Raw genomic sequence first — 22,908 nt, forward strand, 5'->3', positions numbered from 1 at the left:
TTGCACTTCCCCCAAAGATACTGTATTTAAAATTTTAAGATCTATCTTTCGCCACTAATTTCCAATATACACCTGATAAAAGTGCCTAATGGAAAAATAAGTATCAAAAATTTACCAAGAAAGGATATTTCAAGGCATAAATGGATGGTTAAAACACAAACCTGTGTGAAATGAGTTAAAAATTTTTTCACGATACTAAAGTAACTGTAATTCACAAAAAAGTCATGATTAATTTTGGAACATAATAAAATTAAATACATCCCTACACTTCAATGTAATATTTTTATATTTATATATAGTAAAATAACAGTTTGGCACTTAGCAGCTTTTCTTGTTTATTGCATCCCATATTATGTGGCAAATTTAATTTTAAAAAAGTTACCTAATTTCTGCAGCTACAGTGTCAATGAACTAAATTAAAAAAAAAAAACTACTTTCATAAAATGAATTGACCAAGTCATGCAGGCACTGATAATATTGCAGCAGGGACCCATTCACTCCTAAACAATGAACTGTCTCCTTGGAGACGCCTGGCGTAGCCTGGGAAGGACTTTAAATTTCAGAAATTAAAGAAAAGAGAATTGCTGACTGTCATGGCTTTAATAGGACATCAGTTACCACTTTAATGTATCTCAGCTGTGGCTTCTGAAGGCCAAGGTTCTGTTCTGTATGGGACATTTTACCAAAGAAAATCCACTTTTTCAGAAATTTATTTCCTCTAAAACTAACATCTAGTTGTACAAAGAAAGTTTTCTTTCTTTGCAGTGGCCATGCAGTTTGCTTTGATTAAAAGACATCCAAGGTATCCTGGGGAAAGCGTGCAGACAACAGCTGACTGGTACACGGTACAAAGCAAAGAGGCTGGTTTTGACTTACGTGTCAAATCTGACTGTTATGTGAATGGCTGGCAAATCTGGCCCAGTGCCTCTGATAGAGGAGAGGAAAACCCTGTACCTCCTTTTACCCATGTCTCTGCCAGGATGGAGAGTTAATGTGCACACACAACATTCTTTAGAATTCCCACAGACAAGGCTGCTCAGTGACTTTTCTAGCACTGGATTGACTTCTACTGTTCCTGGGTGGGAAAAGACAAGCGATGTTTTATATGCATGGGAAAAGCATACAGACATTCCAGGAAGGAATTTTCTAGGAGAAATTCCTATTCTCAAATTTATAACCAAAGGATACACTTACACATTTATTAATCATTAAGACTAAATGCTGCTTCTTATAGCCATATACTAAGGGGGGGGGGAAGCTGTAGAAAACAATTAGAAATGAAGAGCTCTATATTAAATTGATTAGAAATTTGACATTGCATAAAATTCAAATGATGAAGTCATCAAGCACTTTGAACTCCTTGGTTTCACACTAAGGTGGTATAATTCGAATGGAAAACAAAATATCTTACAAGGTAAGTGCCACTAATGACAGACTTCTTCCCCCTTGGGGAGTGGGGTTGAGTGGGTCGACACGGGAGTGAGAGGGAGGGAAGGAGGAAAGGATTAATTTGCTCTACACGAACAGAATGAAATTAAGTTGAGGTAGTTTATTCTACCAGCCAACCTTTACTTGTAATGTAGTTTGTCTGAAACTCGTACTAGTGAACGGCGTTGAGAAAATTCTGCTACAAAGACTAGATTCTTAACATGGATTTGCATTCCAAGACACGTTTTCAAATCCTAGACAGTAGTAAACAAGACTTTGTGTGCTTTCAGACAGATTACTTTTAAAAGTTTTTGATCCCTATATATTTTCTCTGGACGTTTTTTTTTTTTTTGGTCATAGCAGACCTTTATTATTTGTCCGGCTCAGGTCCTTCTTTTACAAAATCTCCTACTCACGAACATCCTCATATTTATAAAACAGTTCTGGTTAGTTGGAAAGGAAGACTGGCACTGCATGAGATCCTTCACAACCCCAGAAATGACGGCATGACACATCTTCATCTGAATTAACACAGAAGTCAGCATCTTCCTTTAAATTCACAGGAGGGCTGCCACCTGACTCCTTAATTTATTGACTCTTTTGGATTACTAAGATAGAATGTCATAAAAGAGAAATTTTATCTTAGTTTCCATTCATCATAATTTAGTTTAAAAAAGATTCTTAGGACAGAGAACTAGTAGTAAGTGGAGACTAACTGGCATTGAGTCCAATCTAACATTTTAGGCACAAACCTTAAATTGCTGGGCAGAGTTAGGCATAATATCTCCTTCCAAGTGCAGTGGAAAAGCAATCCCGGTATGTTTGGATATGTTGATATATGCATGTTTGCTCGTTTGTTAACCAAAGCCAGGTACTCGAACACAGCGGTCAGCCAGACGTGAGTTCCCCGCGGGGAACATGCACCTTGGTGCTGTAACTTCCTGATTTTACATGACACGGATTCCCACTTCCCTTTTCCTCTGACGCTGACTAGCCCGGTTGGTCTAGGGGCACATCTCCTGGAGGAACTGACTCCTCCTCGTTTTTTTTCAGCAGTTACGTGTTCTCCCGAACAAGAGCTGGAAGCCCAGGCTCCTAAGCGTTACAAAACCACTCGCGTTACCGCACAGAGGCCGGCGCAGAGCAAGGGTCGCCTGCCATCTCTGTCCCCTCGCAGAGCGCCGCGTCCCGGCGCGCTTGGTCAGGAGCTCCGCTTCCGCGCCACGGCCCCGTCAAGGTGAGTGAACGCGGATGCGGAACAAGCCCTGCTGAAGCTGCAGGCGGAAAAGCTTGCAATTCGCAATACGTAAGGCTGCACACCCGGTGCGGCGGAGGTCGGAGGGGAGGAGGGGCTTGGTGTGGTGCCAGGTTCCCGTGCTCCTTTTGAACTCGCGCACGTAGTCGTAATTGGTACCTGCGCCGTGAGAATAAGCAGAGGTGACACACCGTGCCTCGGAATCACCGGGAAACGGTTCCGACAAGATCACTGTAACATTCTGACCTGTATCAAGATCTCCGATGACATAGATACTGGCTCCTATGGGGACAGCTCCGTACACAAAAGAGGAACTGGCGGGGATGCATAAATTCTGGTCATTAAGATAGATCCACCTGAGAACAAACAGAGGGACAGAATGACAGAATGAAGGAGGTCAAAGGGTGTCCACGACATCTCAGCAGACTGAGATGACAAAACTCAGTGAGCCACCTACAGTACAAGGCACGACACCCACACCCCTCTTCTGGGGAAACACTCATATCCTTCCTGTCATTGAAGACTTAGTTGTGTGTCTGTTCCAGAACGTCACATATAATGAATCATAGAGTGCACTATTCAGTCCGCTTCCTTCACTCAGCACAGTGTGAAGGAGATTCATCCGTGCTGTGGCTTCATCGTTATCTCATTTCTTGTTATCTTTAGCGGGATTCCATTACATGGTACAGCAGAATTTGTTACCCATTCACCTGTTCAGGTTCATTTGGGCAGCCTCCAGTGTCTGGCTATTGTGAGTGAAGCTATTTTGGAATTGAGAGAGCAAAGCTCTTTTGTGGGCTTACGTTATGGAATTGCTTGGTTATATGGTTAAACGTATATTTCCTTTGATAAGAAAACACCACACTGTTTTCCAAGGTGTTGCGCCATTTTGCATTCCAACGAGCAACATGTGAAAACTCCAACTGCTTGGCATTACTGCCAGCTCGGGTACTGTCGGTCTTTTTCATTTTAGCCATATGAGTGGTGTGCTTTTCCCTGAAGACCAATGGTGCTAACCATCTCTGCATGTGCTTACTGGACACTTTATGTATCTACTTTTGTGAAATTTCTGCTCCAAGATCTGCTCATTTTTCAAATTGGCTTTTCTGTCTTCTTATTAAATTTTAAGATTCTTTTTATTTTATGGATACAAGTCCTTTCTTGGATACATGTATCGCAAATCTTTTTCCCAGCATGTAGACTGTCTTTTCATTATCTTAATGGGGACTTTTGAGAACAGAGGTTTTTTAATTTTGATGAATTCCAGTTTATCATTTTTTTCTTTTTATAGTTCATGTTTTCTATGTCCTCCTAGGAAATCTTTGTCTACTCCAAGGTTGCAAAGGTTTTTTAAATTAAAATTTCTGGAAATTTTATTGTTTCAGTTTTTACACTTATGTCTTAGGATACATTTCAAGTTAACTTTTGTGTATGGTATGAGGTATAAGAGTCAAGTCCTTTTTCTCCCCCATACAGATACCTAGTTGTTCCAGCATCACTTGCTGAAAAGACGTTTCTTTCCCCACTAAATTGCTTGGTACTTCCGTTGAAAATCAATTTAATAGCCACTAAAAGGAGCCAGGGCTCCATGAAGAAGTGGCTGACTCCACAGAAGAGGCCGAAAATACAAGATGAGCCTGGATCATCTTGTGCTGCCACATAGGAAGAGCTTAAAGAAGGATGAGTTGTGTCAGAAGGACAGCGGAGCTGATACGCAGTAGCTCCCAATGGCCACGGTGGGAACAACTGAAGCAACACAATAAATAATGACAGTCCTGGACAGATAACTCATAGAATAAATATCCATAAGTCCATACTGACAAAAACAAATGACTGAATACATTAAAAAAAAATAGGGAGAAGGGGCAGGTCTTCTTTACAGAATTCCAGCTGACAAAGGTAGAAGGAATGAGGGAAGCAGAAAAATCACCATTAGGCAAACAGCACAGTAATAACTACTGCAAGGCCAGTCCACCAATGATGCTAAATTAGTGGTGAAAGTTTAAGGAGAAACAGTATATTCCCATATTCTCAAATTCTCTCTTCCAAGATACTCATTAATTACAAAGGGAGAAATAGTGACTTTACAATGGGGAAACCCAGAAGATGCCACCTTAACCAAGTCGTCAAGATTAGCACCACCAGTAACGAGACATTATCGACGTCACATTCCCCCGATGCCGGGCTGAGAAGGGCCCAGCAGCACTTCTGTGGGAGTCCTGGCCCAAACGTGCCACCTCAGCCTCCTCACGAGAGGTCATGAGACAAACCCACATGAAGAGACACCCTAGTAAAAAACTGACCAGTAACCTTCAAGGGTGTCAAGGTCATGAAGGACGAGGAAAGACTGAGGAACCGTCACAGATTAAAGAAGACCGAAGAAACTCAACAACTGAAAGCCATGTCAGGTCCTGGATCGGATCCCGGAGCAGAGAGAAAAATATTATTAGTGGGCAAGCTGGTGAAATTTGAATAAAGTCTGTAGTTGACTTAATAATACTGTACCTATGTGAGTGTCCTGGTTTTGATATCTGTACTATGGTATGTAAGATGTTAACATTAGGAGAAGCTGGGTGAAGCTGGGAGAAGCTTTTGGGAACTCTATTTTTGCCACTTTTCTACAAGTCTAAAATTATTCCAAAATAAAAGGGTTTTTTTGCTTTAAAACAAAAACAAATGACTCTGCTATGTAAAAATGTTTACTTAAGGTAATCTGACCAAACAATTTCCCTTTAATAGCTAAAGGCATAGCCAGGTCAGAGCAGACCTCAGTCAGATCTTGGAAATGTATCTAAACCCTTCAGAACTACCAGTGTCTGGGCCTCCACTCACCATCAGAGCACGAAGATGCCCTGGCACTGTTCCCGTGTGTCTAACTGTATGCCATCAAGTGTCCAAGAAGCCACTGGCTAAGGTCTACAGCATCTTGATGTTAAATACAAATGTAAAATTATTTCACTAAGAACAGCACTTTTATTTCAATGAGCACTCTTCCCAGACTGTTATATAAAGGAGTAGCTTCCATATTTTTAATCCCAAGAAACCCAGAAGCAGAATGATTTGTCCAAGATCATGGAACAACTCAGAAGCAAAGCTGCTGTAAAGCTGCCATGTTCCTGAGTACCTTTACCTAACATCCGATTCCTCGAACATCTGAAAGTTGATTGGAATCAAGCAGTTTGCTGGGACTGGGAGTTCAGTTTGGCCCCTGCCTCCGAGATGCCTCTAATAAATAGGAAAAGGGAAACATCTAAGAGCTCTCACTGCAAAGTGAAAATGGGGACCCGAACAGGCCTTTGAAAGAAAAAGTTTGAAAAATGTCAAATACAATAACTGGTTTGTTCATATTTTATGTCTTCAAGGCTAAACATAAATAACTAAACCTCGACATTTAAATTCTTCCCAGGTCCTGAATCACACAAAGCTGATGAGTATCCCCCTGCCCTGTCTGCAGCTGAGCCACTCCCAGGATGACCCTGTTGGAGAGGCATACAACCCTTCCAGCAAGTCCATCAACAGGGCCACAGGCACGCCCACAAGGTAGCTGGCACTTCTTCTGAATTAAGGCATACGCGACTAGATTATCTACTGAAAGAACACATCAGAATACAAGGGCATTTCTCAGTAATTTTGTAGAGTTGAGAATTCAACATAATTCCTCCCTGGAATAATTCAACAAAGCTGAAGAAATTGGTCTATGTAGACTGTCTACCAAATTTGGTCCAAAGCAGATCAGTGATTCAGAGTTCCTGGGTTTCAGAAAAATAATCCTATGTGATCTATTTTATATAATGCTGAGGCTTTGAAGTACATAAAATATGAGAATTTAATTGGATCATATATTTAGCTGCTGCTTTTGAAAATGGTATAAATGGCATGTAGTTCTGCATTTCTTTCTCTACCATTTATCACCTCGTTGACCTTGGACGACTGAGCTAACCCAGTCTCTCTTTCGTCATTTGTAAGGTGGGGACGCCATCACCAAGCTCAGGTGTCCGCTGTGAGGATGAAATGGAACAGCCAATGTAAAGTACTTTGCACAGTGTCTAGTACGTAGCAGGCATCGTGAAGTAGCAGTAATTTTTGTAATGGACAAGGCAATATTATGCCTTTATTACACTGTTCTCAAATGTGGGCTCCTCAGGACTTGGAGGCTACAATGATGTGTCCTCTGGTAACTTAGAATTAAGAATCCCCCCTCCCTCAAAGGAAACTTTAAAATGGGGCAAGCTTCAGAGAGAGCCGAGTAGGAGGGGTAAGACAGGCAAGGAGAGAAGGTGGGAAGGAGAGAGGGAGCGGAGAGCGAGCTTCAGTGAGGGCTCGGCTGAGCCTCCCACAAGAAGCAGCTACGAACTCCAGACAGACAAAATACAGAAGTCAGACTGCCTGAGGGCTCTGGAGACCGAGCAGATGCAGGCAGATTTGGGAAAGAAGTTGAAAGTTGAACAAGCGCCCACATGGAATGAGTTTCCAGTTCCTCGGTAGCTCCGTCTGAAGGCAGCCTGGGGCTGGCAGCTCTGGGGAACAAAAGCCCTAGAGAAAACCCTGCCGTCTTTCTGGCCACCGGAATCAGGGGAGAGCATCTTGGGGCAACAAGGATCACTGAAGTGTGCGGGGGTCTCAGAAAGATGGGAGGTACAGAAGAGCCCCTAAACAGACGGGCATCCACCTGAGTCACGTCTGACTGACACTGGATCCACAAATGCTTGCACCTGAGGCTCCATGAGTCTAACCAAGCCCACTGTCTGCTAAATGCCCGGAGCAAGTCTCTGAAGCAACAGCAAGAGACCTCGGGGCCTCAACAATGTCATGTTCGCAACGCCCCGGACGCAATCCAGAATTACTCAACAAAAGAGCCAGAAAAATGAAAACCCCTTTGCAAGGAAATAAACAATCAACAGACGCCAACTCTGAGATGACTCAGATGCTGGGATTATCTGCCAGGCAGGGACCTGAACGCAGCTACCATAACGATGCTCAGTGAGGGAAAGGAAAACATGCTTATGATAAAAACATAGGAGACCGCAGCAGAGAAATTTAAAAAATCTAATGTGCTACCTGAAGAAGCTAGAAAAGGAAGCACAAAATAAACCCAAAGTAAGTAAAAGGAAGGAAATAACATAGACAAGAGGAGAAACCAATGAAACAGAAAACACAAAGTGGAGAAAATGAACATCAGTGCGTAGCTGGTTCTTTGAGAAGGGAGGCACAGCGCAGAGAGCGCTGGCGGGACTGCAGGGCTGGGGAGAGGAAAGGGCTTCTTCCCTGGTGCTGGCGGCCTTTTCCTTCCTGCATCTGCTCTGCCGCCTCCTGTGTGCCGCGGGACCAGAGTGGCTCTCCCTCAGGGAGGTCCTTTGCCAGCCAGCAGGCAGCTTCCACGCACCAGCTCTGGCCCCGGCACCCCAGGGCTCTGCCACGTCCGGGGCCACTGCACACCCTCCTCTACGGAGGTGAATCCAGCCTTGCGGGGCAGGGAGGGCTCTTCCCAGTTTGCCCCTTCCTGGGGCACCTTCCCTAAAGGCTGTAGTCGCGCTTCCTTCATCAGCTGTTTCTGCATCCTCTCACCTGTTAGCAGCTAACTACTCTTACTAGTTAATAACTACGTACATTAAATCTCCCTTGCAGATTACGAGGTGGTTTCTGTCTCCTGGCTGGACCATGACTGAAGCAGACTGGGTTAGGAGCAGCGTTCATCTCCCATCCTCTTGCTCACATGTCTTGCAAAGGCATCTGTAGTGTGTGCTACTTCCTAAGCCTCAGATCCAAACAGCGTAACATGGTCAACGGGGCAGACCAATACAGCACGGCACACCAAGGTGATCAAAATCTCTGGGGACTAATAATATACTGCACACGGCGAAAGTGACACAGCCCTGAGGCAACACTGTACAGGGGTACCGCTGGTCCTGCCAGGTACAAGAAACAGCTGCTGGTGGTCGCTGCAGATTGGTGTGAAGAGAAGGCGTCAGCTAAGGCAACAGCAGCAACCAAGGCCAGGCACGGTGCTGCATGAAGATCCCACCCGTGGGCCTGAGTCTGTGATCAGCTTAACCACCTGCTTCAGTTTATGAAAGCTCACGGTTATTTTCCAAAATCCACTTGACTTTTCTACTTTTTCTAAGTGAGTTAAGTGGGGATATGATACGTAGCACGACTCTTGCATTTTCAAGTCTTTGACGGTGGCACTAATGTCTGCACATTCCTCAGGATGCAGTACTGCTTCTGGTTTTCTATCTTGGCAGGGAAGGAAAGTTCCAGTGACTTCCACTTAACCCTTGCTACCATAATGGTCCCTTACCCACAAGTCAGAGGGCCACAGGGGATTCAGCCAGTGGTCAAAGATGTCTATCGAAGTATACATTCAGGCATCAAAAGATGAAACTGACAGATCTAGGCTTCAAAGAATAGTTAACATGATTTACCTATAATATAAAAATGAAAGGGGGAGGGCATCTCGGCTGAGCAAATGCACAGAGACAATAAAACACAGGATGGCTGTAAGAAGTGAGCTGGAGTACAGAACATATGAAAAGAAGAAAGTGAAAAAGGCTGAACATTTTTCTCAACCTCAGATCATGGATGGCCCCGAGTAGGAGGCTAAATACTATTATCTTTACTTGGTAAGCAATGGGGAGACAGGAAGAATTTCCATCACAATGAAATGACCAAAGTCAGATTAATCTTTCAAAAGCACAAGTAGGTGTAATGTATTAGAGAGACTGGTTAGAAGACTTTGCACATATAAAAGAGTGAGCTCACTGGAGTCGGGGCAGAAAAATAAAGGGGGGGGATGTGTGAAAAATACTACAGAGTTTAAAAAAAAAGAAAAAGAAAAAACTTGGCAACTCATGAGATGTGAAGCGTAAGAGAGAATCAAAGATGACCTTATTTTGAATATGGACCACTGGGAGGATGGTAGTACGAGTAAAAGAACAGGGATATACAAGGAACAGAAATAGATATACTGCCTTTCTGGATATATGAAGTTGTTGCCATGACTTGGTATAAATAATGGCAATGTTTTTTTGCTTTCCTTCAAACAGTTTTGTTTTTAGTCAGAAACACAGAAAATAGTAAGATATGGCATTTTTCCAGGAAAGTTTTAACCTAAAAATAGGGAACAAAGACAGGAAAGACAAGAGATTACTTAAAAACAGTAAATGGTCTCCAATCTAATGCAGGTTGTTCGTCTGGCAACAGTTTCCAGAGTATGCAAATATCACACACTTGGAAACATCTGATCTTTAAAGAAATAAACTACTTACAGATTTTTTTTCCTTCTATAGATATTTATGGGAAAGCCTATATTTTTAAGGCAATATTGTGTGGTGCCTGAAAATGTGGACTCTGGGGCCAGAACGCCCGAGTTCAAATTCCAGCTCTGCCACCTGCTACCTGTGTGTTTTGGGGCACATTACTTAACCTCTCTGTGTTTTGGTTTCCTCGTATGCAAGATAGGAATAAAAAGAGTAACTATATCTCAGAGGGTTGTTTTGAAGATTCAATGAGTTAATACATGGCACTTAGTGTTATATGCATGTTTAGTGTTATCTAAACAAGAATCCTATATATCAACAGAAGTTAAGCTTTCTTCATTCTATTTGTGAATCAACACTGGAGAACTTGAATATAAGCAAACTAAAGATAATACAAATTTTATTTGGAAGTGCTTTTAAATAGCAAGGAAGAAGCAATATTCATGTTTAACAATTATGAACTGAAAGCAAGTAATATACTTATATCTGAAGCTTATCAACTATATTAATATGAGACAACCTGATAGAAATCTAAAGGTTCTAATAATTGATAGCATATCAAGGGCAGACAAAAAACTTTACAGCCAGATTTAAGTCCTATACAATCAAAATAGGGACAGAAAATGGTAAAACCATAAGCAACCCTGATTACTTCAGCAAGCGAGTTTATAGCTCTCTAGCTCACACTGTCCAAACAGTAATTCAGTCATTATGAGAAAGGCTTATAAAAATATTTCATCAGAAACCAAACGTACTGACCACTGCTTGTTAAAGAGGTTGGGCACACTGTTTTGGGATTCATTTGGGCAAGAAATTAATAGACTACTTCATACCTTGAACAGTCAGCCCTCGCAGTAACATATTATGGAAGAGAAGTGTAGAAAAGTCCTTGAAATTCTGCCCCCCACCGCTACCAGAGCAAGCATTCTCAAACTGCTCTCACACTTTGTCTAGTAACTTTTCCTAAGACTGTTTGCCCCCTGTAATTGAAGGAAAAAGGGGGAAAAAAGGCTATGCAAATATCCTAAATTTAAAATACACTAATAGTTAGGTAACATTTATACATATTTCTAAAATCTTGGCAACTGCTCATTGTTTGCCCTTATCTAAAATAATATGAACTTGAACATTATATTCTGGCACCCCCTTCTGGTAACACAGTTGAAATGCTATCACAAGATTAACTTCAGCACGGCAGTTTCCCTGTAGGATTTGAACATAGTACTGCAGTAACAATACTGTTTGGTGGTTACAACAATATAACGTGTCAGAGGAGGGAAGTGAGGGGGTTGGAAGGATGCTGCCTACTTTGTAAGACATATGGCAGCCTGTCAGATGTTTTAAGAATCTCTGACACCACGTTTACTGAGTGTCTGATACTGGCCAGGTATGATGCCAGAAGCTAGGACCCAAAGCTGAGTTGGAACTTGTCCTGAAGGAGCTTCAGTTAACTCTATCACATCCAAGAGAGGGATGTATAGGATCCCAGATTGAGGAGCCTAACTGAGACTGGGAGACGTGAGAAGGCTTTCTCTGGGTAGTGATAATTACGCAGAGTTTTGGAAGAGGCCAAATTAACTGGATAAACATGGGAAGGGAAATATTAGGCAAAAGGAATAGTACAAAAGCACAGAGCTTTGTCACAGCTTACCCTTCACCCTCCCCATATCCTCAAGTCCATTCTCTAGTAGGTCTGTGTCTTTATTGCCGTCTTGCCCCTAGGTTCTTCATGACCTTTTTTTTTTTTCTCTTAGATTCCATATATATGTGTTAGCATATGGTATTTGTTTTTCTCTTTCTGACTTACTTCACTCTGTATGACAGACTCTAGGCAAAGTGAGAGAGCGGCATGGACATATATACAGTACCACACGTAAAACAGATAGCTAGTGGGAAGCAGCCACATAGCACAGGGAGATCAGCTCGGTGCTTTGTGACCACCTAGGGGGGTGGGATAGGGAGGGTGGGAGGGAGGGAGATGCAAGAGGGAAGAGATATATGAACATATGTATATGTATAACTGATTCACTTTGTTATAAAGCAGAAACTAACACACCACTGTAAAGCAATTATACTCCAATAAAGATGTTAAAAAAAAAAAAAAAAAAGCACAGAGCTGAGACAATCATACCATGTTTTGGAGGAAAAAAGTCACTCAGTGGGACTCAAGTGACGCATCTGGGTTGAACAGTAGCAGAAACAGTAGACATAGGCCAAATCACAAAAGGCCATATCTGCTAAGTTAAGGAGTTTAAACTTTCTCCTAAAAGCTATCAAAAGTGTCAAGGTCTGATCTACATTTTAGAAGCATTTTTCTATGGCTTTCCTATGAGTTACCAAGATTTCTGAAGTCACTGAATAAATATCTACTATGCATTAGACATAAATAGATAAATTCAATGAAATAATTTGAAAACAAAACTAAACAAAGCTAAAACATGCCTTTGAAAGCATAAAGAAAAAGTTGCAGAAGCCGCATGAAACCATTCATAAATACCTTTTAAACTCATCGTGGTAGAATTCCGACTTGCAGGTTACCATCTCGCCCCCCTGGATGTCCTCGCGACTTCTGACTCCCCCAAATACATACAGTTCCATGGCGACTCCACAAGCTACAGCTCCAAACCTGAAAGGCCACATAGGGCATACTAGGTATTAGATTTGCAACTCATGACCCGATTCCGTAATTCCTCTTACGCTTGTTTTAGCTCTGCGCCATTCAACGTTTCACAAATACATGGGTCTTCCTTTTTCAGGAAATGGCTTATTCATTTAATGTTATATCAACCAAATGCCAAGTCAAATAAAAGATTAGCTGGAAAGAAGGGAAAAACAAAAGCCAGGCGAAGGGGGCTCTGCACAGTCCTTATCCAAGTTCTCTCACCTTCTCTCTTTCAGTGGACAGATAGCGGTCCACTGCTGGGTCCGTGGGTCATAACATTCCACAGACTCGAAGAGTTTTCCATACGATCCTCCACCCATGGCATAGATTTTCTTTTTCATGGCTGCATAGCAGCCAATCTGAAAGCAGAAAGCAACAGTGGGGGAGGCAACATTTATTATTAAAGTTAGGTGAGTAAATACCAGCTTGGCTAGAGAGCACTGGCAAATATTTGGAAAAGGATCTGACTTCTAATAGTAAGACTATGTATGGTGCCTTCCAATATTACAACAGAGGCTTTTAAAAATGAGAAGAGCAAGGTAATACACACACTGTGAATCCTCAGAAAAGGATTAACTCCATCTAATACTATTCCACTAAGTGAGAAAAGTAAATAATCCTAAATTTTAAAGTGGCTTTCCAGGCTCTCTGTTCTCACCACTATTTGAAGAGTCCACGAATGTGGACTCCATGGAGCAAGATGTCATTCAACTCCTGCCCCAAGTAAGTCAGTTGAAAGGGCACAGACAGTGAGAGATCATATTATGAGTAAATCCCAGTACCCAAGGTGTAAAATACCTAGGGCGCTGGACAAGGCTTTGGCCTGATGATGAAATTCCAGCCTCTACCAGGGAAAAGAAATACAGACTAAGCTGTAAACAGCTAACATGAGCCATTTGTTTTCATTCTACTCAGTAAGCAATGGCAGTTCTCTACCTATGGATTAATGTTTCTCCCCAGTCCTGCACGATGATTAAGAAAACCGGTTTGGGAGACCTGGTTCCTTCCTAGGTTAGTGCAATCACAAAGCATTTATCAGGCGTGGGCCTTGGACACAGCAGCGTTGCCCAGAGCGCACCGCCAAGATAAACTCTCTCACACACCGTTTCCTAGCTTGCTGTGTGGCTGGTAATAGTGAAGGCAAGCTACCAACAAAGACATAATTCTATAATGTTAATTCTTTTAACACTATCAATTGTGTTAAAAGGCATACCTAGGAAATGAAGAAACATAACTTTAAAATCCAATTTGTGAATTAGTTATCACAAGATATAGTTCTCACCTTTCTAACCATGGTTAAATCGGGTTGCTTTGTCCAGGTTTTAGAATAAATATCATAACATTCCATGGAAATTAGCTCTTTTTCACCATCTTCTCCTCCTAAAACGTACAGCATCCCATCTATCTCCACAATTCCAAAGTTATGTCTTGCCTGAAAAGACATCAAAGATCTTTGTAGACAAAAGGCCAACTATCAGATTGAAAGCTGATATTCATACATTAAATAAAAATTACAGACATCATTATATTCCAGCGTTCCAGCAAAGAAATACCAGGCTCAAAACCATCTCTCTCAAATATTTCTGATTTCCCTAGCAGCTCACTCTTCTATCACAATAGACAGAGAACCCAAGTCCAGGGATTTCCCGGAACAAGGGAACTACACACGTGGTGAACTCACTGGCAGAATCCTTACTTTTTACTCACAACAGCTCACGACAAGAAAGAGAACTATTACTGTGTGGCTCTGTAAAATGATCTTTGTGCAGCAGTGGGTAGCAAGTGGTTCCCAGCTGATGTGTGAAGTCAAGTAAGATCCACATCAACAGCACTGCCTGTGGCTGGAGAGGTGGGGGCGGGAGGGGGAGAGGCCCGGGCTAAGGCTGCCTGGAGCAACAGAACCTGATGTGTTTCACACTCATCCACTCACAGCACTTCCCGGGTGCCCAGCCCCCCTCCAGCACTGAAGGGAGAGCACTGACCACACAAACAAAATGCGCTGCCATCATCAAACAGTTTGTGCGAACCATCGAAAAAGATCTAGTATGTGAGGAGCTTCTATGTGGTACGAAGAGAAAGAAAGCAGGGGAGGGGGCAGGAGAGCCGAGAGGCCGGGGGAGGCCTCGCTGAGAAGGAGCCATATGGACAAACCCTGAAGGAAGCAAGCAGCGAGCCACGTGGGTATCTGGCAAAGGCCCCAAAGCAAGTGCACTCCTAGGAGGCTTGAGAAGGGGGAGCGAGGGAAGGCACGGGGAGCAGAGCCGGGAGGGGGCACGCGCATACCAGGCAGGGGCGCTTGGCGAGGCTGCTACTTCTTTCCTTATACTCAAATGTAAAGCAAACAAAAGTGCTAAAGGGAAAAAAGAAACATCAGACAAACTACAAAAGCAGTATTTTACCTCGTTCATTGGTGGCAATGTGGTCCATGTGTTTGCATCTGGGTCATACTTTTCTCCTGAGCTCAGGGTCTGCTTATTTTCATCTTGGCCCCCATATACAAACAAAAATCCTTCTGCAAAAAATCAAAGAATACATGCAAGAAAGCTGAAATGTAAGTTTTCAACACCTATCTCCAGTCAAATACAAATGCCATAAGGGCAGAGACAGGATGTGGAGATACCTTCTCTGACAACAACGGATTCGAGATCTTACCAAGCCTGGGTGATAGAGCCAAATCTGTGAGTCACTTTGACCATTTCACTTGCCTCGGGATCTCTGTGTGGATCCCCACTACCCTGCACCTTAAAAGGAAGACTGACACCACCCACCCGGTCAGCAAGTGACTCTGAGTTATCTCAGTTCATCTGTTCCGTTCCCAGCCTCTATTTAAAATAGTCTTCTTAAAGGAGAAGAAGCCAACAAGACACTATGGTAAAACTGAAGGGAAATGTGGGCCCTAGAGAGGTTACCACGCGTGGAAACCATTTTGCTCTGAGGGCGTTTAGCAATCTGTGAAAAATGCAACCTTTCTCTTAATGGCTTTGAGGGGATGAAGAAGATAGAAATCTAAATCCCAGGCCCACAGACAGCATGGCTTCTGGCAGGAAAGCCTCGCCGAAGTTCTAACCAACAGGATGAAGGCCAACCAGAATTAGAAGCCAGATTTAAATCTCCTTGCTTATCTAGGAAATCTCAAAATTTGAATTCGATTTACAGTAATTACAAATTAGTAGTGTTTTCAGGCAACTGGCAGAAAAAAAACACAGAAAGTACAGAAAGTACGTTTATCTAAGTTTTAGATTCTAACATTCTAAGATTTTAAAACATCACGTTATCCCTACAAATAATTTTTAATAAAACAATCTTTGGCACTCAGTCAAAGATACTCAGGTATACAAAGAAACCAGACTCTATGAAGAAGAACCAGCGGAGGCAGACAATAGGGAGTAGTCTTGCAAAGATTCCAAATTTCAAATATTGGAGTAATCAGAAAGACGATAAAACAACAATGCTCACTGTGTTTTAAAAAAGACAAATGTGAAGGTAACTCTAGAAGAAGGGACAAGAGAAGTGACACAGTAGATCTGAAAAAAACTTAGAGAATTTCTAGGGAAAAAAAGATAAAAACAGATTAAATAAAAAATTCAATGGATGGATTTAATGGCAGATTCATCACAGTTAAAGAGAGAATTCATTAAGTGCAAGATGAATCAAAAGAAATCACAGAGAAGGCAACATGGAGAAGCAAAAAGATGAAAAAGAAAACAAAAAGAAGGTAGAAGGCAGGGGCTGGAGTAGAAAGTTCTAGCCATGTTTGATCTGACTTCCAAAAGCAGAGAGACAGAGGAGAAGGAGCAAGGATGACGTATGAAGACATAACAAACAAGAAGTTTCCAGATTTGATGAAAGGCCAAGCTACAGAGTCAAGATGCCCAACAGTCTCTAAATATGGTAAAATTTCAAATAAAATGTTGCCTAAGCACACTACAGTAAAATGGCAGAAAAACCAAGACAAAAAGAAAATCTTAAATACAGCCCAGAGAAAAGGCAGAGCTTTAGATCTGACAACTGACTTAACAACAAGGAATGACAGAAGTCAGCGGAAAAACATCTTCAATAATAGATGCCAACCTAAAATTCTATACCGAGCAAAAGTATCCATTAAGGATGAAGGCAAAATAATGACATCTTTAGACAAACAAATCTAAGAGTTTGCTACCACTAGACCCACATTAAAGGAAATTCAAAAGGATGAACTTCAGAGAGACGGAAAATGATCCTGGACGGAAAGTTTGAGGAGTAAGAGAGAAAAACAAAGAAAGTGGTAAATATGTGGATAAATCTAAATGAACACTATCTACAGATACGTGTATAAAACAGATAAACATATATATGTAAATATTTACTTATAAATAACCATGTGTTTTAATACTGTAAGACTATGGAATGTGAAAAATAAGAGTATAAATGTACTATTTACACTACTAGACTTTGTTAACTTAACAGTACAGGCTGTGGATTCAAAAGTGACCTTCAGGGGACTTCCCTGGTGGCGCAGTGGTTAAGACTCCACGCTCCCAATGCAGGGGGCCCGGGTTCGATCCCTGGTCAGAGAACTAGATCCCACATGTATGCCACAACTAAGGAGCTGGCGAGCCGCAACTAAGGAGCCTGTGAGCAGCAACCAAGAAACCTACCTGCCACAACTAAGATGCAACGCAACCAAATAAATAAGTAAATATTAAAAAAACAAAACAAACATAAAGTGACCTTCAAAGGAATATAGACATAGAATATAACTTCTAACCTGGTAGAGAGGGAAAAAACTGAATGACAAAAAAGTCAATCAATTTTTTGAAAAAAGGCAAGAAAAGAAGAAACACAGAACAAGCTGGACAAATAGGAACTACTCAATCATTTCACAACTTCAATGAATACAACTGGGCACAATTCCTCTCCTCATTGTTTCAAGTTTCTGAAACAACAACCTCTCTAGGAAATCTGAAAATCAGTGATATAGGAACCTTTGTGGTAGGTGTGCATGTGTGAAAATTATGCACATGTATACACATTATGGGAGGACAACTTAAGGAAGCGAATTTTAAGAAGGAACAGAGAAATCAGACCCACATCCTGTTGCCTACACCACTCCATCCAGCTGATTATCATTGACAAAAACTTCAATAATTGTGGAACTTACGATTCCATTTCTATTCCATAGCTTTAGGCGTATCTAAAATACGGTACAGTGTGGCATAGCTTAAAAATTTTAAGGTAATGTTTGTGGGCAAGCAGAGACTATAAAAGAAGAACTGCTAACAATAATTAGAATGAAGTGAAATGGCACTTGCAGGATGAAGCCAACAAGGCAGATCCAAGGTGAAGAGAAAGGCAGCAAGGACAGCCTTCCCCATCACCTCCTGGAGAGAAAGCTTTGAATAACGTTCCAAACTTGTAAACGTCAACTAAAACATACTTCCTGTCATAAAACAACTTTAAGTCAGAACTAATTTAAGCAGTATTTTCTCAAGTTTCATATGAAATGCCTGCTTTTATGTGACACTCTTATTTTGAATATAGTTACATGTTGCGATTCTACACTGCACAACTTTCCAAGATGGGGGGCTATCACGGCTCAAAGAAGTCCTGCGTCTCAGGTGTGATCATCCAGCTAACGGGTGGTAAGAGTCACTGAGTTTTGCTCTTCTAGCAGTTAAGTCATCCAATAAAATGCTCCTCAAGTGACGTCTTAAAAACAGCTACGTATTTCAGATTTGGGAACGGTAAGGACTGACAGAAGACACTCTTCTTACCATAGCCCTGGAAGCTAGAGCCACCCTGAAAATGTCACCACAGAGGGATAATAGAATTATTTCTTTAAAAGGTTTTGAGTCATTCTGCACAACTCTGAAATGACATTACTTGATCTTGTGTTTAGGTAAGCTTGATGACAGCACGGTACCTGCTGAGAGGATTCCGTGGTTGATTCTCGGCATGCTTAAAGGGGCCAGTTCAATCCACAGCTGCCGATTAGGGTCATAAAGGGGGCACATACATCGCATCGCTGCTGTTGGCTTCCGTGAACTAAGGAGATAGATAACTGATTAGTAGTTAATATGTTTTATGTACTTCTGCTTGTAATAACTATGACTAGTTTTACTACTCTAAAGAATGTTTCAAACATTTTTAAAAAATCTATTGCTGTTAGGCTTTAGATACTGAAAAGTGTTGTAAATTTCTGTTTCCGTGGAAATCTCTCTTCCCTTACAGCACCCGTCAAACCGCTCACAGCCACGCTTACACTCTTTCCTCTCCGCCAACGGTCACGATGCACTCCGAGTAGCCCCGGGGCTTGAAGCTGGCGAGCATGGCCTCCCCCTGCTGCGGCTGGCTGAGAGGGATGTTGCTGCACTCTTTGACGATCTCTCGGACTAACGGTTCGTTCAGCATCTGCTCCCGTAAATAGCTCGAGTCCAACCCTGAAACCCACAGCGCTGACATGACATCCTTCATGTGGACCTGGAGGGCGGAAAGCACGGGGAGGAAAAATGGAGAATACGTTGTACATTGAGAATATACGTTTTCCCACTTCTGGAAGGCTGAAATTATTGACAGTCAGATTATCAACAGGCAAGTGGTAAGGGCAAGTACTGCTTGAATGTGCTTATGGCCCCTTTCCTTTCTACTTCCCTTGGCCTTGATAAATAAAAGTTTAACTTAAAAAAACCATCACTTCAGATTTATATTTGATGTATCACTGCGAAGTTTTAAGCAGCTTTCTTGAATGCCCTACAGGGTTCCCACGGCAACAGGAAAACTGAGAGAAGAACCCTGCTACGATTTGCCTTATTTCACATACTTGGATGTGCTGTGAGTTACATCACATTTATAGAAACGTTATATACAGGAATAGCTTGACACAATATGGTCAACTAGATAATGAACATGTATCAACATTAACATTACAAGAAAAATCTGAAAAAGCCAAATTTAAAAAAAAAAAATCCTGAGTACTATATAATCATCTCTTCAGTAATTACTGTTAAAAATTATCTAACATGTATAATGTGAATGATATACTTTTTTTAAAAAAAATATTCATGCATTTTACTTATTTATTTTCCTTATTTATTTATTTATTTATTTTTTGGCTGCATCGGGTCTTATTTGCGGCACATGGGATCTTTGTTGAGGCATGAGGGATCTTTTTGTTACGGTGCGCGGTCTGCTAGGGTTTCTCTCTAGTTGCGGCATGCGGGCTTCTCTCCAGTTGTGGCGTGAGGGTTTTCTCTCTGTAGTTTGTGGCACGCGGGCTCTCTCACTGAGGCACACGAGCTCCGTAGTTGTGGTGCGCGGGCTTAGTTGCCCCGCGGCATGTGGGATCTTAGTTCCCCGACCAGGGATCGAACCCGCGTCCCCTGCACTGGAAGGCGGATTCTTTACCACTGGACCACCGGGGAAGTCCCTGAATGATATACTTTTCATGCTCAATCATCAGATTTGAACCAACTGACTACAGCACTCTACGTACAGAAGGTGACTAGTTTTTCTGGGCTTTGAAATTGTCATTTTAAGGTACACTCTTTTATACCCTGAGTAATAAAAGCCGACAGTCCTTACAGCATCAAGTTCAGATTAACCACGGGATGAGGAACTGCCTCTTGTTTCCCAGCAGCCGTTCCATCTTATATGCCCTCATCACTTTAAGGCAAGAAGAGGGTCAGAGAGAAGATACTTCAGTGGTGGCAGCAAGGTGGAAACTCTTCTATCCCCTTTCCCAATCTACCTCACCAATGGGGAAAACAGAACACTGATTGTACTAAGGAGCTGAAGCTACGAATGTGGTTTCTAAGTGGACACGCTCATGGGCCTGCAGAATTTAAAAATTACAAGATAATCATTAAAATGTAAGTCAAGAGTTACTAAGAACAATTAACAATGCAATTATGCATTCTGAAAGCCACTCTGAAACCTAATATACTTCTTTATTATGATATAGTAATTGGAGCTAGCCTCTAGTATATAAATATTAGACTTAAAGCCCTGTGATTTAAAGGTTAAAGCTCCCTCCCCCAATGTATTAACAATGTGGATCTCAAGCCTGATATTCTCTAAGACCCTTCCTTCCTAGACTGTCACTCCTAGAACCTTCCTATTTGGAACCTCATTGCCATGAAAGCTCCGGAATGCCCTCCCACTTTCTCGTCCAGTGGTGTCAATCACTCCAGGGAGAGCCCAGTGCCAGAATTCAGCCCTCTGCCAGAATTCCATGTGCCCTTTTCTCACCCCACTTCCTGCATCAGAGTCCCTGTAGGGGTTAGCCCGCCATCGTAGAGGGAAGGATGCTGAAAGCTAGGATGAGGAGTATAGGGTGCACTTCTATACTCTCCAGCTTAGCTTGAAATCCCTTTCCCCTTAATAACAACATTCAAAGGATATCACGTGACTTGTAAGTATTACTATTTTCATTGCTATATGATGAGTTACATGGACTTTGGTAGACTGGTCTGAACGACAAACTGCTTTAGTGAGTCTATAGGAAGATGTTTTCCAGGTTATGGTTTAGATCACAACCTTGTCAGTTTTTCAAGTTGGAGGAGAAAAATAAAACATCTAGAATTTGGATTAAAAATAAACAAACAAATGAAGAAGTAAGTGAAAAGGCAAAGTCGGAGCACGCTATAAAGTATGGGTACCTTTCTTATTTCTGTATCATGTGCTATCCATCGGATGACTGCTTCAAATACATATCGTTCATTGCCAACGTTTAACTTCTCAAGAGAAATCACTTCTTTAAGCTTTTGAGGACTCAGTTCTAGGAATTCCTCTGTGCTGCTGACATCTCGGAAGTGAGTCTCCAGGTATTCTGTGGACAGGTAATGGACGTGGTGCAGGCAGTAGTGGAGTGCAAAGTCTCGGATTCCGATGCAGTTCTCGGCGGCAATGCAGCCTTCTAAGAACTCACAGCACAGAGTTTTCAGATCCGTCAGCAGGAGCAGGTCCGCTGCCTGCACAACATCTTGGATGGTATCTTCGTTCAGCCGGATCTGTAAGGATGATCATAGATAGTTTATATTTGAATGTATATATTTACAACCCAACCACTAATCTATTAGGCAGGACCATATGAAAGCTCCATTTATAGAGGTCAAAGATGATCGGAAACTGGCAATTTCATATGGTTCAGCTTTGTTTTCAAGAATAGTCGGAGGGCACCAAGGCACCTGCGGACAACATAGGCAGCGCATGGCTGATTTAACTTTTCCCAGCTCTTCCCTTCCCTCACCGAGATGAACCACCAATAACCCTGCCAAGGTGAACTGTCCATGGGGCTCACTTCTATACTTAGAGAAAAACCTTAAATGACTGAAATGCTTAGGAAATGGCAAGTTCCGCATTCTGTGGTAAACTGAAGGCGATTTCTTTAAATGCTAGCACCTGAACTAATGAAAATCCTGCCTCCAAATATATTAAGTTCACTTCTTTGCCAAATGGTACGTGGAAGATGCCACACGGCCCCTTGAAGAGAGGGAGAGCCACGCTGCCCGAGGGGCCTCATTCTGAACACCAAACATTGCACTTGGTGCAAAAGATACAATTTGGTTTCAAAGCTACTTTCTGGAATAAATCCCTAACAAGATTTTTTTTTTTTTAAATCATTGTGAACATTCACTTTCCCTTAATTTTCTTCAGTTTCTTGATTGATGCTTCTTCCTCCACCCACGTCACAGTTTTTCTACGCAACGGTAAGGCAACATCAAGAAACAGGCCCCTAAAATACTGTCACAATCACGAACGGCCCAGACTCTCCGAAAGAATGGGTACTTATCCTCCATTAGGAAGCGTTAAGGAGAGATTTCACAGTGAAGTGCAGCAAGAAACGTTTTACCACAATTTGCACATTCTGTACCATAGATAAATAAGGTTTCAAGTTTCCAATGCAAGCCTGAACATGAATACACTCTTCTAACTTGTTATAACTGCCACTGAACTGATTTTACAAGTTAGATAAGAGTTTGGTCCTAAGCCTGGTTTTGTGATGCTAAGAGCATTGCCAGTATTTTAAGGGCTGTCCCCAAATTGGTTTAAATTCATTTATTTTTAATAATCATACACATAACCTTATTTCCACACACCCACCTCCTAGTGTTTAGAGAAAAGAGAAAGTGATAACATCATGAAATGAAATAAAAAAAACTTCAAAAAGGATGACAATCACTGAGTTCGACTCTGGACAGAATGAACATATTTAGAGAAAGTAAGCTGTACACTCAGAATACTTACATAGGAGACAGAGCCTTTACAAAAGGAAAATTAGAAGAAGAATGAGGAAGAAGGAATAAAGGAGAGAGCAGGACATGAGCCCT

At 41.9% G+C, this 22,908-nt stretch overlaps 1 protein-coding gene across 2 annotated transcripts in view; it reads right to left on the reverse strand.

Annotated features, from left to right (window-relative positions):
- The window catches only part of GAN (gigaxonin), a 63,840-nt gene that overhangs the window by 7,650 nt on the left and 33,282 nt on the right, over window positions 1-22,908 (reverse strand). The window contains exons 3-11 of one of the 2 annotated variants that reach the window (XM_061173119.1): window positions 21,238-21,588; window positions 18,843-19,060; window positions 18,504-18,625; window positions 15,001-15,113; window positions 13,884-14,033; window positions 12,824-12,960; window positions 12,437-12,565; window positions 2,930-3,039; window positions 2,120-2,842 (exon numbers count right to left, since the gene is read on the reverse strand). In XM_061173119.1, the coding sequence (XP_061029102.1) occupies window positions 2,661-2,842; window positions 2,930-3,039; window positions 12,437-12,565; window positions 12,824-12,960; window positions 13,884-14,033; window positions 15,001-15,113; window positions 18,504-18,625; window positions 18,843-19,060; window positions 21,238-21,588 (1,512 nt within the window). In that variant the 3' untranslated portion in view covers window positions 2,120-2,660. Of the gene's footprint in view, window positions 1-2,119; window positions 2,843-2,929; window positions 3,040-12,436; window positions 12,566-12,823; window positions 12,961-13,883; window positions 14,034-15,000; window positions 15,114-18,503; window positions 18,626-18,842; window positions 19,061-21,237; window positions 21,589-22,908 lie in introns of those variants that run through there. The other variant, XM_061173120.1, reaches the window with a different exon arrangement.

This window comes from Eubalaena glacialis, chromosome 18 (assembly GCF_028564815.1).
Source record: "Eubalaena glacialis isolate mEubGla1 chromosome 18, mEubGla1.1.hap2.+ XY, whole genome shotgun sequence".
NCBI classification, from domain to species: domain Eukaryota; kingdom Metazoa; phylum Chordata; class Mammalia; order Artiodactyla; family Balaenidae; genus Eubalaena; species Eubalaena glacialis.